Source organism: Phalacrocorax carbo, chromosome 15 (genome assembly GCF_963921805.1).
Source record: "Phalacrocorax carbo chromosome 15, bPhaCar2.1, whole genome shotgun sequence".
In the NCBI taxonomy this organism is placed as follows: domain Eukaryota; kingdom Metazoa; phylum Chordata; class Aves; order Suliformes; family Phalacrocoracidae; genus Phalacrocorax; species Phalacrocorax carbo.
Genome location: NC_087527.1, coordinates 4,448,403 through 4,463,556, shown reverse-complemented (window position 1 = coordinate 4,463,556; position 15,154 = coordinate 4,448,403). Strand labels below are relative to the sequence as shown.

The 15,154-nt window shown below is 37.8% G+C and overlaps 1 protein-coding gene across 6 annotated transcripts in view; it reads right to left on the bottom strand.

Annotated features, from left to right (window-relative positions):
- The window catches only part of MTMR3 (myotubularin related protein 3), an 81,726-nt gene that overhangs the window by 38,571 nt on the left and 28,001 nt on the right, over positions 1 to 15,154 (bottom strand). For 3 of the 6 annotated variants that reach the window (XM_064466220.1, XM_064466219.1, XM_064466224.1), the window contains 4 exons: positions 10,913 to 10,993; positions 5,786 to 5,866; positions 5,316 to 5,405; positions 3,987 to 4,103 (listed from right to left, as the gene is read on the bottom strand). In XM_064466220.1, the coding sequence (XP_064322290.1) occupies positions 3,987 to 4,103; positions 5,316 to 5,405; positions 5,786 to 5,788 (210 nt within the window). In that variant the 5' untranslated portion in view covers positions 5,789 to 5,866; positions 10,913 to 10,993. Of the gene's footprint in view, positions 1 to 3,986; positions 4,104 to 5,315; positions 5,406 to 5,785; positions 5,867 to 10,912; positions 10,994 to 12,522; positions 12,620 to 12,752; positions 12,974 to 15,154 lie in introns of those variants that run through there. The other 3 variants (XM_064466221.1, XM_064466222.1, XM_064466223.1) reach the window with 3 other exon arrangements.

Genomic DNA, 15,154 nt, shown 5'->3' with positions numbered 1-15,154 from the left:
TATGTGACAGATTGGTTACTCTAAACAGCACGAGGCCAAGGCTACGTGCTCTATGTCCTGAAGCACAGTATAATACAACATATGGAGGAACTGAGGATGCAGGGTCAGTTCAGAAGGTCTTCAAGGACTTCTCCTGGGTGGCGGGAGTCAAATCCCCCTCAGGGGCAATCTTGTTCATATAACCTACAAGGAGCACCTGAAGCAAATTTTGCTTTTAATTACAAGTAATTACACTTAGGTTTTGTCTTGAAGGCAATCATTTAGTCCCCCCTCTGCTTTCACAATTAACATGCTTGCAATGCAAACAATTTGGGCATCAGGACCAGAGGACAAAACTAGGACTAAGCTACTGTTCAGCACAGGTGAGTCACAACTGTGCTACATATGTAAGGCAGATACCAAACCAACCATTTTTCCATTAAAGGCCAAGCAAGAGAAAGCTCACACTACAACTCAATCACCAAGAATGAGCGTCTCCCTCCCAGCATGACTTTTTAACTGTGTCCAAAAATCTACTATTGGAAAGAGGCTTACATACAAGTCCACAGTTTCGTAATCCACACTAAAATTTTAATTCTCCCATAATTGCAATTATCTTACAGGGAGAAAAATTATTAGACAGAAACACTCACCAGCTGCAAAGTTTGAAATTTTCTTAATGAAAGCCAGTCAATACAAATTGGCCTGGGAACCAAACTGCCCATGTGCACTGAGAGATCGCTGTTGAGTCTGCTTTTTTATCCCATGGATAAATGCAATTCACCACTTTTGAATGTCATAATCCCTCCAACTTAAGCACGGTCTACTGGGTTTTTTGTTTTTGCATTTAAAACTCCACATTCCTACTACTACTGTGATGTAGGAAGGTATCCGTGGAAGAGATTTACGCATGCAGCCGTTTTCTGCAGTGTTGCAATGTGAGCATTTTCAGCTTTTAAATGTATTTATTTCCAAGCACAGGTGTGGCAAGTGATCTAGCAGCATTGTGCTACTTACTGAGGTTTCACAAGCATCACTTTGACAGCCAGTCTATTGAATTGTAAACAAAGAGAGAACAGTGAGATAAAAAAAACCAAACACCAGGAATCCATTTTTAGCTGGGTTCCTTCATGCAGTTGCCTTTACTATGGGGCAAGTAGCTGCCATGCATACAGCTTCCTCTGGAGGACCATTTCCACAGTAAGAATATCGCACCTACTTCAGGAAGAGATGCCTGCACAGGACAGCTGCACACTCAGACACAGGGAACCACTTGGTTTTACAAGTACTATAATACAGATATTTGCTAAGAACCCTCTTTCTTACACAGAAGTACTTTGCTGAGGTAACAAGGTCATTAGTGTGGCTGGACTTAGTTAGCCAGGATAGTGATTCTTCTGAAAATAATTCAAAATAATTTAAAAACCCCAACATTAGTAAGCTTCTATAAATTTTTCAAAAGGTCGCCTTACAGGTGTTTTCTGAAGAGCTCTAACAATATAAAAACAGTAGAAAAGAATCAAGATGAACCCAATCAAAAATTACTCAGTGAAGATTCGATTTAGAAAATCACCATCTGATCAGTCTTGATCAGCAATAACCAAAGTGATTATTACTCTGAAATTTAACAATTTAAATATGGTTCCTAATTATTGCAAGTATGTTTTATCCTTAAAGATATCCCAAATCTTGTCTGCCTTGGATTCCAGTAGAGTTCATACTATATTAGTGGTGATCACATATGGTTACAGAAGAATAATCTGTATTCTGCTGTACCTCATAAACTAACTGAATCTTTCTGGCTAATGATGACATATGAAGCAGGACTAATGACCTTGGAGACAGAGAGAGTGAGAGGGCAGAATACTGGATATGAAAGTCAGGGAAACAAAATTAACATGGTAATATTGACAAACTTTTATGGACTTTTTTTCTGAACACAAACAATATTATTTAAGAAAATATCAATTCTTGTTATGGCTCAAAAATATTAAATTGAAAATTCTTAAAAATTAATTCCCCCAATTATCCCAAGGACAGACAGCAAGCGCAGTACATGCATTAGTGGCTTCTCTAATAAAGTAACTCTATCATTTCCTGGCATTCCTCAGGACAAACTCTTGATTTCTAGGGCTACTGTTGTTTCTCATGTCTCAGCTCCCTGTTTTTAAATATTCAGCCCTTTGCTTTCTCAGTTCTGGTTGGCAACTTCATATAATGTTCAGACTCTGAATTTAAAAAAAAAATAATCTAACAGTAAGTAATACAACACAGGTTTATTGTAGCAGGCCCCTTGGCAGAATTCAGCCCTAGAGTTCATGTTTGCACCACAAAGCAGCAAAGGAATCCTATAAAACACATGCCTCGTAACAGCTCTTGCCAGCAGCACGTAGAGATGGATCTGGCTGGTTACGGCACTCGAGGCAGCCCAGCACCTAGCTGACCCCTGGCTACCATTCCGATGCATGGGGGCACATATAACTTAATTTTCAAGTCTCAAGTTATAATTCAGGATTGACTACAGAATAAAAGAAGTGAAAAGCAAAGTTATGCCACCTTTGCATATGCACACCCTTGTATCATCTCCTTTGCATGGTCAGCAGTGGAAGACAATAGCCCTCAAATTTCCAATTAAATTTTTGCCATCATAATTTTTTTTGCCACCCTTTTGAGCAACTGCCATATTTAGAAATAATGCATTTATTTGCTGAAAAACCCCATATCATCATGAATTTTAGCACTTTAATGCTGTACACAGATGTTGACCAGCCTAGCAGACATGCCTGTTCAGCCTATTACATTGACAATTCAGGAACTAAAATAGCACTTAAAGCAATTATTGGTGACTATGACAGAGGCACATTTCAAAGACTCTAGATAACATAGTTATATAATTAGAGATGACAAAAACCAGTAAAGATTGAATTGCAGTTAGTAAACAACATTTTTAGAGCATTAATAATTCAGTCTGGCACAAAACAACAAAAAATAATTTAAGATTGACATGCCACCAAAAATTGAATGGGTTAGGTGTGCAGAAGAACTCGCTGCTGTTGCAGACCACTGTGTCACATGTGTCTCAGTCATGTTCGTGCTGGACGCTTGTCAAGTCTTATTTCCCTTGCTTCTCTCGACTTTGGAATAACATGCAGTCTTAGTGTTTTACTGCATAGTTCAGGATCTGTGACTGACACGTGGCAATTGTGAACAGCTAGCCAGGGTCAGGACTTGTCTTGAAATACAGAGATTGGGAAAACACCCATCATCAGGAGGAAAAAAAATGCTTTGATTCTTTGGATTTTATTTTACTGGTTTGATTACAATTATCCACAAAAATACTTCTGTGCCATGTATAACATCCTATCAAATTCTGTATCGTTCACAAATTGTATTACAACTAGTAAGACTAGTGTATGTCAGCATTCTACTGCTGCAAAGGACTATACGATGCCCCTTTAATTTATATCTATGATCATGAGTAGCTGGATATGTAACAATTTTTAAGAATGGATACTTAAGGCTCTTTAAAGAAACACGCAGGCATCTGAAGATGAGGTCCAACTGGTAGACCTCTTACGTCAATGCCTGTACTTGTACTCTTCAACTTCAGACATGTAACTTCAGTAGCTGGACCTACTTCCACCTTCGGAAGTCCCAAGGAAGGCATGAATCTAGCTTAGGTGCTCCAAACAGCCCTTTGGAAGACCCTTCATCTCTCTACTGAGTATACACAGAGCTTAGGGAGAACAAATGGCTGACACAGCAAGCTGTAAAGTTGAGTGATGTGAAGTTTCTTTACAAAGCCTGATTTTCAAAGGTGCCAAGTTATCTTTTGATGCCTAAATACGTATCTGTTCTTCCCGAAAAATGTGATTTGAACATAGTAAAGAGATTTTTCATTACCACTAAACTTAAAAGGCAGGATTACTGTACTTTTATCCTAAATTCTCCGACCTGGATTGAGTTCAGGAAACCTGTATTACCATAGTAGCATGAGTAACACTTACATTCACAACAGACTCCTTGAATTTGATGTGAAGCCTGTAATTAGAAAGTGCAATGATGGCATCCTCTGCTCGTCCTACATACTCCGTACTCTCACCGTGAAGTTCAATGAACGGGACCTTCAGAATGGTAAGAAAAACCTTTCAGAAACCTTTTACCAAAAATATGTACCTCCTGTAAGCATACACACAAGCACACAACATCGTAAAAATCAAAATGAAACACTGCTCAGAATTCAGCCTAGCTATTACTGCTAAGGAAAGTGTTGGGTAAGGTTGGTTCAGAGGTTAATTGTAGCCTTTTTTTAAAACGATTCCTCATTTTCTCTTCATTTTCCTGAGTAGTAAGTGCTTGGTCAGGGAAAATAATTAATTTTTATGAAAAATCTGAGTAAGATATCCTCAGGTTTTGGCAAGCAGTCTGAGCAACCCCTTGATTTATGCTCTCGCTCCTTACTTAATGGAGAGTGGCATTTCCATAGTGTCATTAAATTCATCCAAAAGCAGGCAAAACATATAAGATGAATAATCTTCTATGCTCTTCTATGGTCCCCACCATCCACTAAGCAAGCTCAGGTAACCAGCTTAGACTGGGTACCTAAACGCCACACAGCTGCAGTCCGTTGACAAATCATACTTTTGCAGTGAGAAATATGAAGCCAAATACGAAAATGCACTACACGCTGCTGCTTTATGAAGTTAAGAGAACCTGCAGTCTTACTACATTGCACATAAACTGCAACTGTTTAATTAAAAACGTAACTTAAGGCAATTTATCTGAGCTGGGTGAAAAGTGTAAATGCTCAACTTGAAAATAAGCGGAGTTTACACCAACATAGCTGAAATCAATTAAAAATATTTTCTATTAAAATGAAACAAACTACTTCAGTTGATATAAGAGCATCTGCATGGACGAATCATTTGAACTAAACTGATTTCAAAAGTACTTTGGAAAATGAAGAAACTAAAAAAATACCCGTTTTATGTAACATAAGACTTTTGACTTCTCAGTATCAATAAGCAATGGCAGCATTTAACTAGCTTACTGTTATTTCTTTAAAAAACAGAGCTCTAAACTCTGGAATATAACCTAGCTCCTGCAATTACTACAGAAGCAATGGCTGTATTTTTCAGACGCTCTAAGGAATCTCTTGCAATATAATACACAAGTTCTCTGTCCTACCAACAGGGCACGAGTATTTAAAAAGAAAGTTTATTTCTCCTATTACAGTGCTCAACTGCAAATGAAAATTCTGTGAGAGAGACTAGAGTGTACAAAAGTCAACCACGGATACTGTGATCTTAACTGGCAAGGAGCAGTGTGGTGATTACCTGAAGGTTCTCATCCTCTCGGATCAGCTGCTTCCTGGGAAAAATCTGATTAGCCTGGATGCATTCAAGGCTGTGCTGAGTCTCTTCATCCTGAGAAACAAAGCGTTACAGTTTACTTCAGCACTGTCACTTGCTGCCTTCTTCACCACATCGCAAGCTATCAATGACCAGCAAAAAGCTCAAACAGGATGAAGCATTTAGGGAATTTGGGTATCAGTAACTTAAACTTTGAAAGACAAGCACGCAAACAACTAAATATGATACTAGAAACAGGTTTCCTTCCTGCTGCCTGATTATTAAAGACAAAAAAAAAAGACTTGTAATAGTATTAGGAAAAAGCATTAGCCTAGCCGAGTCTAGCACTATACTTAAAGTTCAACCACCCCATGTGTAAACATTAATTCTCTAACAGTTTTCAGATTTTAGCCTATTCTGCTCTGTAACAGACCCTACAAACCCCTTTTGCTTACCATGACAGGCCCTGGATAAGAGGAGAAATCCTCGCCTTTACTCACAATACTTTGAGGCTCTTCTTCACTTACTATTAAAATCTAGAAAAGCAGAAAAGTATAATGAAGAAGTTAGATCAATTTTCTTTTGGCAAATAAATACAAATTAACTTTAAAGACTGAAAATTCAGCTGTTAGAAAACTGCAAGCAAACAGTAATTATGAGAAGATGAAACCCGTATAAACTAACTCTCCTGTGAGACAAAATTGTTTCAAAGTGTGTCTGGGTCCTTCTGTTCATTCTGAAAAATCATCTTTTAACGTACTTCTGGGAAAGCGCCTGTGTGAATGCAGCAATTAGACCACTGTTTAGATAATTTAAATTAAAACACGTTCATCTTTCTTGATCATCCTGAATTTTCTCCCAAGCCATTTGCACATGGTGATTCACAAATATAGAGGTTATAAAACCAAAGGGGTCGTTGTGATCATTTAGCCTGATCTGTTATGTAACACAGGTTGTCAGATCCTCTGGAGGTAATCTTGTTTCTACTATGGCATATGAATGCTAATTCCTATATGGATAAAGTTCCTCATTTTGTAGTTATTACTCATTTTCTACATCCACGGATGAATCAAAATATCAATTTTCTTGCACCGACCTTTCCAAGAGCTCCACATCACTACACACTAGTGACTTGCTCTCTCCACTATTTAACAATCCCCTGAACTTTCATCATCGGCAAATTTTCTGGAAATATTAAAGAGCGTAGAGTCTTGAAGTTTATGCAATTGATCCTATTGGGAACTTCATGATTGATGTGAATACAGGAGTTACAATTTCATTTTGAGATTTATCTTATATTAAATTTTTAAAATTCAGGTAGGTTCTTCTCTTAAAAAAAATTCATGTATTTTACAGGATTTGCAATCTCCAGCACATAAAAGATACAAAGATATATTAGTCAAGTTCAGTCAGTTCTCAGTTCATATGTCACCTTACTTATAAATGTATTTCAAATTATCAGTGCTGTCGTTGATAGAGTAAATGAGTTCATATCCATCCGCTCACGTGCACACTGCCACTGCAGGAAGCACTAACTACATCCTGTATATTGTACAGGATATTTACAAAGGGAAAAGCAGCAGCAGATGCACATAGTCTGAAACTAAAACAGCTTTCTAAAAATTATTAATGAGAATAAAGCATTACACTGTTCCCAAAACCTCTGTTAAATAGGAACATCACGATAAACAAAATGCCTTTATGTCCCCTGAGTAGGAGAGAAACAGCATATAAAAGCTTGCAAGTTGGTTCAAAATTGCACAGCTTGCAGAAGGACATATATGTGTGTGCGTCTGTATATAATATATATACACACACATATATAAAGGAAGAAATTATGAGCAGAATCAAGCTGGAACTGCCACCGATCTACCAAAAATTAAGGCAAAAAGATATAAAATTCCAGGTTTAAACAAACAAGAAAATCATGAGCTAGAAGACTTGACAGAAGTCTGACTATCAACTACGGAAACTGATAAGGAAAAATAAAAAAAAGCACAGAAATTTTCACACCTGCAAGAACAATGGAGAGTAGGAACATTCTTTTAAGTTATCAGAAACAAAGGAAATCTAGAAATGCTATCTACCAAAACACCAAGATGAAGATAATATTATTGTTAATATTGGTTTTAAAAAGGCAGCATTATTTAATTTTTTTTTCCAAAAGAAGCAGCAGAGGAAAGATGGTTCATATATAACCCATGCTGTAACTGAATATATTCAAAGAATCACAGTGATTAAAGCTAAAAAGGCCATAAATTCATCAGGTCTGATTTTTAATATATCAGAGGCCATAAAATTCCAGCCTCTGTATTCAAAACAAGAGCTTCTGCTTGATTCCAGCATGACTTGGTATTTTATGTATGTTGTGGTTATCTTATCTTCCAAAACCATGTCTACTCTTGACTTGAAGATACCAAGAAAGGAGGGGTTCAGCAGTTCTCTCAAACACATCTGGTTTCAGGTTCTAACCTTTGGTGCTCACAGTACGTTTTTCAGAATGTGATGCACCATTCTCCTTGATCTATGAGATTTAAAAAAATGAGCCTCCTACTCAATCAAATTTAAAAGATGGCTGACTAAGCAACAGGCTTATTTGTCTAGTCAACCTCTATCTTACAGCTCATCTGTCAAGAAAAGCACAGACTGAATTAACTTTGCGGTATATCCTCATATAATGAAGACTAATGATTCAAGAGAAGATGGGTTTAAAAACTCTAAGGTTTACACAAATCTCCTTCTCCATCCTTGAAACAATAAGTTTACGCATTCAGCTATCAGGTCTACGTCCAGCCAGAAGAGCGATGAGGAGTTAGGGCAGATCTGCGTGAATGCTTCCAAGGAGGACACCTCAGTTAGCGTTTCTGCAGGCTGCTGGAGGCAGGCTGTTCGCACAACTGCCCTCTGCAACCAAGCACCAATTCTGCTCTTCCAGAATAGCAACCCCTGTTAAAGTCATTAAGACCAAAGATTTCCAGATTGATTTATCTGGACAGTTTACGTACAACTGGAACAAAGCTTTAAACATTAATGGTAAAATACCTTGCTATTTCAGAAAATTCTTTCAACTTCAGGTACAACTACCAAAGAAACACCGACCTAATAAAAAAGATGAACCTTACTACAAATCTAAAACATGCTTAGTACCACTGACAAAAAGTTTTACTATATTAGGCACTGTGCCGTAACAAAATTGTTCTTTTATACTTCAGATCTATTAGATATATTTATTTAAAAATTTACTATATAAGCATCTACATATTAATAAAAGCAGTATTATCTCAAAAAATTAGGTCTTGTAAAATTCTTACAGCTGTACTCCTAAAACCCAGCATAAACCATCAGAGACTATCCAAATTACTGCAGAACAAGTTTATTTTAACTGCTGCGTTCAGCTGCAAAACAGCTTCTGTTATAATACCGTGGATTTTTACATGAATGTGGGAATCCTCCTTTTTAAGGTGAATTTTGGAAAAGCTGTGTGAAAAAAAATATGGCGTTTTCAGTTTTAATCAGGATTATCAGATATAAACGGTGATGTTGCCAAGTTAAATGGTAAAAGAACATATGAGACTCATTCTAAAACAGTTTGCACACTCACACTGCTTCCAGGTATCAGTGCAACACGCCATCAACTTAATTGCCACAACACAAAAGTACTTCTAAAGATTGCTGGCAAAAGCAGGAAGAAACATTGAATTGTTAGAATGAAGTTCACTGACCTGATGGACAGTGAATATACCAAAAGAAATAATTCATTTCCCATCAGGTCAACAAGCTGATCCCATTCCCTTTATCATCTCACAGTCACTGGATCAAGCACAAGGGGAAGGAAATACACCCCTGGGATGAGGGCTGGGGACCACACGCTCTTCTCAGAGTTAATTCACTCATTCTCAGCACGGGCTGCTGCTGAAACCACACTTTCAATCTCAGTTTCTTTCTGTACCAAAACTTTCTAATTCATTTCCATCCATCCATTTAGCAAACCCTCCCAGGTTAGTCATGTGAATAGAAAAAGGATCACAGTGCCTGTGTGACGCCCAGCACAGGGATTTGTGACCCTCACTTTACGAGCCCTGCCTTAGCGGGGTGACTGAGGACGTTCTTCATATTGGGAACCCCAAGGAACCACTGCATGGAATTCTACCCATGGTCATTAACACGCTGTGCCACTTGGAAGGACATCTTGACATAAAGTGAGACTGGCTGAATAAATCTGTTCTCAAGTTGACCTATACCATCACCTTTGACTACCAGTAGAATGGAATAAGAATTCTCGTTGTATTTAACTGCAGCTGGCAAATAAACAGCTCTTCCATGACAGTGAAAACCATTTCCCAGAAATGAAATGGAGATGTTCAAATACAGCTTAGATAATAACTCACCAAGAAAACACCTTCATAAACAGCACCCTCAAATTCAGGCTCCCACTTACAAATAGGATCACATATAAATAGTGTAATGAATAGAGATAGCTTATAAATAGTGTAGTAAAACTTTGTTTTATTGTTAAAAATAACTTTTTCTGGCCACAGTCCTGACAAAAAAAAAGGGTTATCAGTTTACCATACTGCCCCCTTTCAACTGTAGTTTCACATATATTAAATTACACTAAAAAGAGGTTAGTCTTGTTTATTCTCCATCCTTATGTTCTGCATGAAAGGATAAATGATTAGTAAAGGTTGTAACCTCAGGCTCTGTTCAGCCACTACGGGAACATCTTAATTACCTTTTGTTTCAGATGTGCCTTCTGGTCTAAATTATGTACATAATTAAGACTAGCAATAACCATCTGTTTTCCAGTGATTCTAAACAAAAAAGATTATATAGAGGATCATTTAAATTCACATATATTTAAATGTAGTTGGACTTACAGCAAGGAAAAAGAAAAACTAAAGGGGAAAAAAGGAAGAAGGAAGTACTAAGTGTTTCACTTTCTTCCCCTGCCTTCCCTGTCCAGATCCTAAATTCCATTTGATTTTGATACTAAAATAAACGGAGTGGACCCTCAGTCTCAAACCATAGCTATTTACATTCTGTGTCACAGTTGCCCTGTAGAAGTTTCAGATGGGAAACCAAAGGTTTTGACAATGAAGCACTGGAAAATTTGAGCATGAAATATTCGAGAATGATCTGGCTTTAGCAGATGACACTTCTCTTACAAAGTGAAAAAACACTACTTCCGCCTTTCACAGGTGGAAGGAAATTATCCTGAGATAGGATAAACACTTCATTTCCCACATTTCCATCCCTTGACAGCAAGGTTTCCCCTTTCGTGGCACTACCTGGAGAAGTAACTGAATAGCTTTCACAGGTGTTTACTGGGGAAGTCACTAATACAGACATTTACACATCACTTAGGAATAGGAGCAGGACAGACAAAGAATCATGTTTGAAGACTGCATACAACTAAGAATCAGAAGGTTTTTGGTGTTTTTTTTTTCATAATTAAAGGTTGCAAATTCCAACTCAGTAAAATATTAATTTTGTCTAACATCTTTAACAGAGTAATCAATGATAACCATAGAATCCACCTTCAACAGGTGGCTACTCTTACCAAAATAATACAATTAGCTTACCAAAGAATGAGAGATAATAAAACAGTTCTCTTTGCCCCAGAAAGTTTCGAATAATACTCTTCCGATACTTCACATCGGCAACTGCAAATAAAGAGACAGTACTTTAAAACATGAACCTTCAATTAAAAAAAAACCTACACTTTGATTCAATTGAAAAAACCCGATTCTTAAATAGCTAGCAACTTGTTCAAGAAACTCAACTGCTATGTTAGTTTGTCTTAATTAAAGAGGGAAAGGAAAGAGTACTATGTAAGTTGTAACTACTGAGATCTTAATATGTCCAAAGATAGAATTTGACGATTGGCTTCTGACAGGTACACGTCCACTAGTTAAGGCCTCTTTTCTGGTAAGGAATAGCTCAGAAATCGTGGCCACAAAGCAATTAAAAAAATGTTTAAAGCTTCCTTGGTACACAGAAGTGAAAAAATATTACTTAGCAATACAAGCTACCAGAGCTCTTTCACAGAATATCCAACTGGTTTTGTACTGATCTTCAAAAGCCTGTTTTAATTTTATGCTAAAAATCACTTTACCCCCCATAAAACAGATGAACACACCTAAATACTGGTTATTGCCTAAATACTTTTGGGCAAAGCTGCAAAACAGCCAAGGTGAACAGTCCTGATATAACATTCCTCCCAAGGCCTATCTTTTTGACTAAGTGCTGTACAATTATTTCCTTAAAAAAAATCAAGTATTTTGTCACAAATATATATTTGTCAAAAATAAATTACATGGATAAAAGATCTGATTTGCCTCATTCTCAGGCAGTGACTTCAGCAGATATTCACAGCCAGCTCCTACAGCACAACTGCTCCAACAGCTTGAGTCACATGAGAGACCAAGTTCTATACTAAAATACCTAAAACCTAAAATTAAAGTTCCAGGCTAAAACCAACCATTCCTACAGCATGCCAGCAGCCAAACTGGTGGAATACCCTCCCTTGTGTCCAGTGTACCAGAGGATTTGCTCTTCACTGTAACTTGGAAACTACCCCATTAGTGTACTGCCTGTGTATGTGCCTGCAAAGTTTAACTTATAGGAACATACAGTCCTGCTGCTAGAAATAGTTTGCTTGTGCTCTGATGTGCCACAACTAGTGGCAATTTTCACGTTCTGACCCATTATAAAAAAGGTCTTTATTTTGCGTTTATTATGTCCTTTAGGTTATGGCTTGTAACAGGAAAAAATAAAAAATACTTTCAGCACACACAAAAAAGGATATATAATTTTCTACTTCATCAGTCCTAAAGAGATATTTTAAGTAGTACAGCCTTAGGCACATCTAGCAAAAGAAATCCTAACTTTTCACAGAGTGGACACACTTCAGGGGAATCTCATGCCTCTCTATATTCAGCTATTCTTTAAAAAAACTGTGATGGGAGGATGCTCTGCTTTAACAGCAAACACCCTATATGAATGGCCCCGGTTGTTAAAAACCACTGCTAATCATGAATTACAATTTTATAAAATAGTTTCTGAACACGACATTTGGTTACCTGCAACAGAGATCAACTTTTTTTAAAATTTTAAAACGTCTCTCATCTCTTCACCAAGAGGCCAAATGCCAATGCAAATAGCTGTATGGGTTGATAAATACGACACATACCTCTCTTTGAGGTACCAGCTTGATCACGCAACAAGTTCAACTTTAGAGCTGCTTGGTTGTACAAAGTCACCTTTGACAGGAATACTTCGCAAGCTCACTAAACAAAAAAAGGCTATGAAGGCAGAGTACGCAACCCTAGAATGACTCTTCAGAGAGTTTTCTGGCCACGTCTGTGTCTCTGCTTTTAAAAGGGCAAAATACATATTTAAGGTAGCAGGAGGTAGACTTACTTTGTGTGGTTTAGCCTCAAGAAAAAACCTTCACAAAATCTCCAACAAGCTTTTTATTGAATTTAATGAGGTTTGGAAGAAGCCACTGAATCTCAAGAGTTTTGTAGAGAAGTTTAAAAACAGGAGAAAAATGTTCCAATATAAACGTTAATAATTCCTCTTTATTCCTGCCAGTATTCAGAAAACACTTCACGACACGCTCATCAGCATTCCTCTTCCAAGGCTGCTAGTCGCAGATAAGCACCTCAAATGTTATCACTTCCTAAGTCAACAACTTGTGCCAAAATAAAAAAAAAGCTGACTGTAAGAAGAAACATTGCTATGAATTCTACTACCACCTCAAAAACACTAATTACTTAAGGTGCAATCCCAAGTACTAGCGCCTAACTTTTTAATTAATACAGCTAAGCACGTCAAAGTTTGCTGCCCCCAAGGAGGGTGACGCAGCCTCCCCCCACACGCTCCCACCATTTCCTTTGCATTAGCTCTTCTGTTTGAGCCACAAAGAACCGCTTCAGCACCATTAGGAGAGCAGAGGGCAGAAGATGGAAAGGGGAACAGGACCATTTCAGTAAATCCTACAAAGTCAAACGTGTCTAGTACAGGAATGGGCTTAGCGCCCTCACATTCTCATACCTGGTTTGGATTTTTTTTTTTTTAAGCACAGGTGTGGAAGGACATGTTAACATCACACAGTTTTAAACATGTAAGAATTCATTCTGTCACAGGGCTCCAGTACTTAAGGTAATGCGAACAAGAACACTTAAACTAAGCTTTTGCTTTGAACCACCTTCTTAGGCTCCTTCTCTGTTGACTATTTTGGGAACTCAGGCATTAGGGGAACACTTTAAATAGCACACAGACCTTGTCTCCACTGTTTTTTTCTTGGAAGATGCTATGGAGAAGTAGCATAGTGGAATGTATATCAATCATACTGTAACTGTGAAACCCAAGTAATAATGTACTTGTAGGGGGAAATGTAGAGTAATGGCTGAGCACTGCAACAGGTTTCTAAGTTGTAGAACCTCCATCTCTGGAAATATTCCAAAACCGACCAGCCCTTGAGCAACCTGATCCAACATCAAAGTTGGCCCTACTCTGAGTAGGGTATTGGACTACGCAACCTCCAACCCAGATTGTACCATGAGCCTGTGACAAGGTTTTTCTTGACATTTATTTAAATAAAACATTGGCAACTAGTTAGGAAAAACTCTCTTCAGAAGTTGGAATAAACACATTTGTTTAATCAGAAGACTGGAAAGTTCTCACATCAGTTTCTTAGCTGAAAGGCTGTATCTAGCAAGAACTGAAGAGGTATGCTTTGATAAGCATAAAGTGAAATAACACAAGAGAATAGCGGCTTTGGAAAAAAACAAATCCAAGTTTTCTCTAGCCACAGACAAAACTATCCTTATAAACAGACAGACAAGGAAAACCAAACCAAACCTTCTTCTGGTAACTGACTATTTTGAAGGTGTATTTTTTTTTCCTCCCTTTGCTGAAATACGGCATTTTTGCATTGGTTATGCCACACCATGTCACAATCTCAGTATTACACAAGTGCAGCTTCTGATTAGAAGTTCCCTATTTCTGTTTACATTTCTAACTTCGCAATATTACTGCTCCCATATAACCCAACACTGAAGTGACCGAACCTCCTCTTGCACCACGTTATCACACACTTACCATTTCGTCACTTCTTAGTCTGGCCTCTTTCTGCTCAGCTTTAGCTCGCATATTGGCTATAGATTTCTCTTGTGCTCTTTATGTCCTTCCTGGGGGATTTTAGCTTGCTTTCCCCTAAAACTATTTTAACCTTATTCTTAGTGGGCTAAGGAATAGGAACAAAGTACTACTATCAGCTACCTACTGCTTGGGATGATGTGGTTAGCTTGGGGCTGAGCTAAAAACCACAGCTGGGATGCAAGCAGTGGGACTGCTACCCTGCATACAGCTGCTCCTGAGGCCAGACCGTGCAAGGTTATAAGTTTATAGAGAGTTTTAAAACACGTACACAGAGAAGAAGGAATGTTGATATTCAAGGAGGTATTTTCTTGTTTATACTGCCATGCAGCATCTCCTCTATCGTACACTGCCCCAAATTAAGTTACATAATTTCCAGCTTGGAGAGCAGTTGAATATGAAGCACAGACATAGATGCTCAGACACACGATAGAATAAGCGGAGATCAGCTGCTGTACCAGATGTCTGTCTGACCCTTTAACACATATGGAAAGTGTCCTACGTAAGAGCATTTTTAAACTGTCTTATTCCATGTTCCATTCTACTTATACTTCTGTGAGTGAAGATTAAAAGCAATTATTAGTCCAAAGCATCAAAGTTTTGTCAACATCTGTCACTGCACTTACTCATACATTAATGGTAAGTAATTTAGTTTCCTG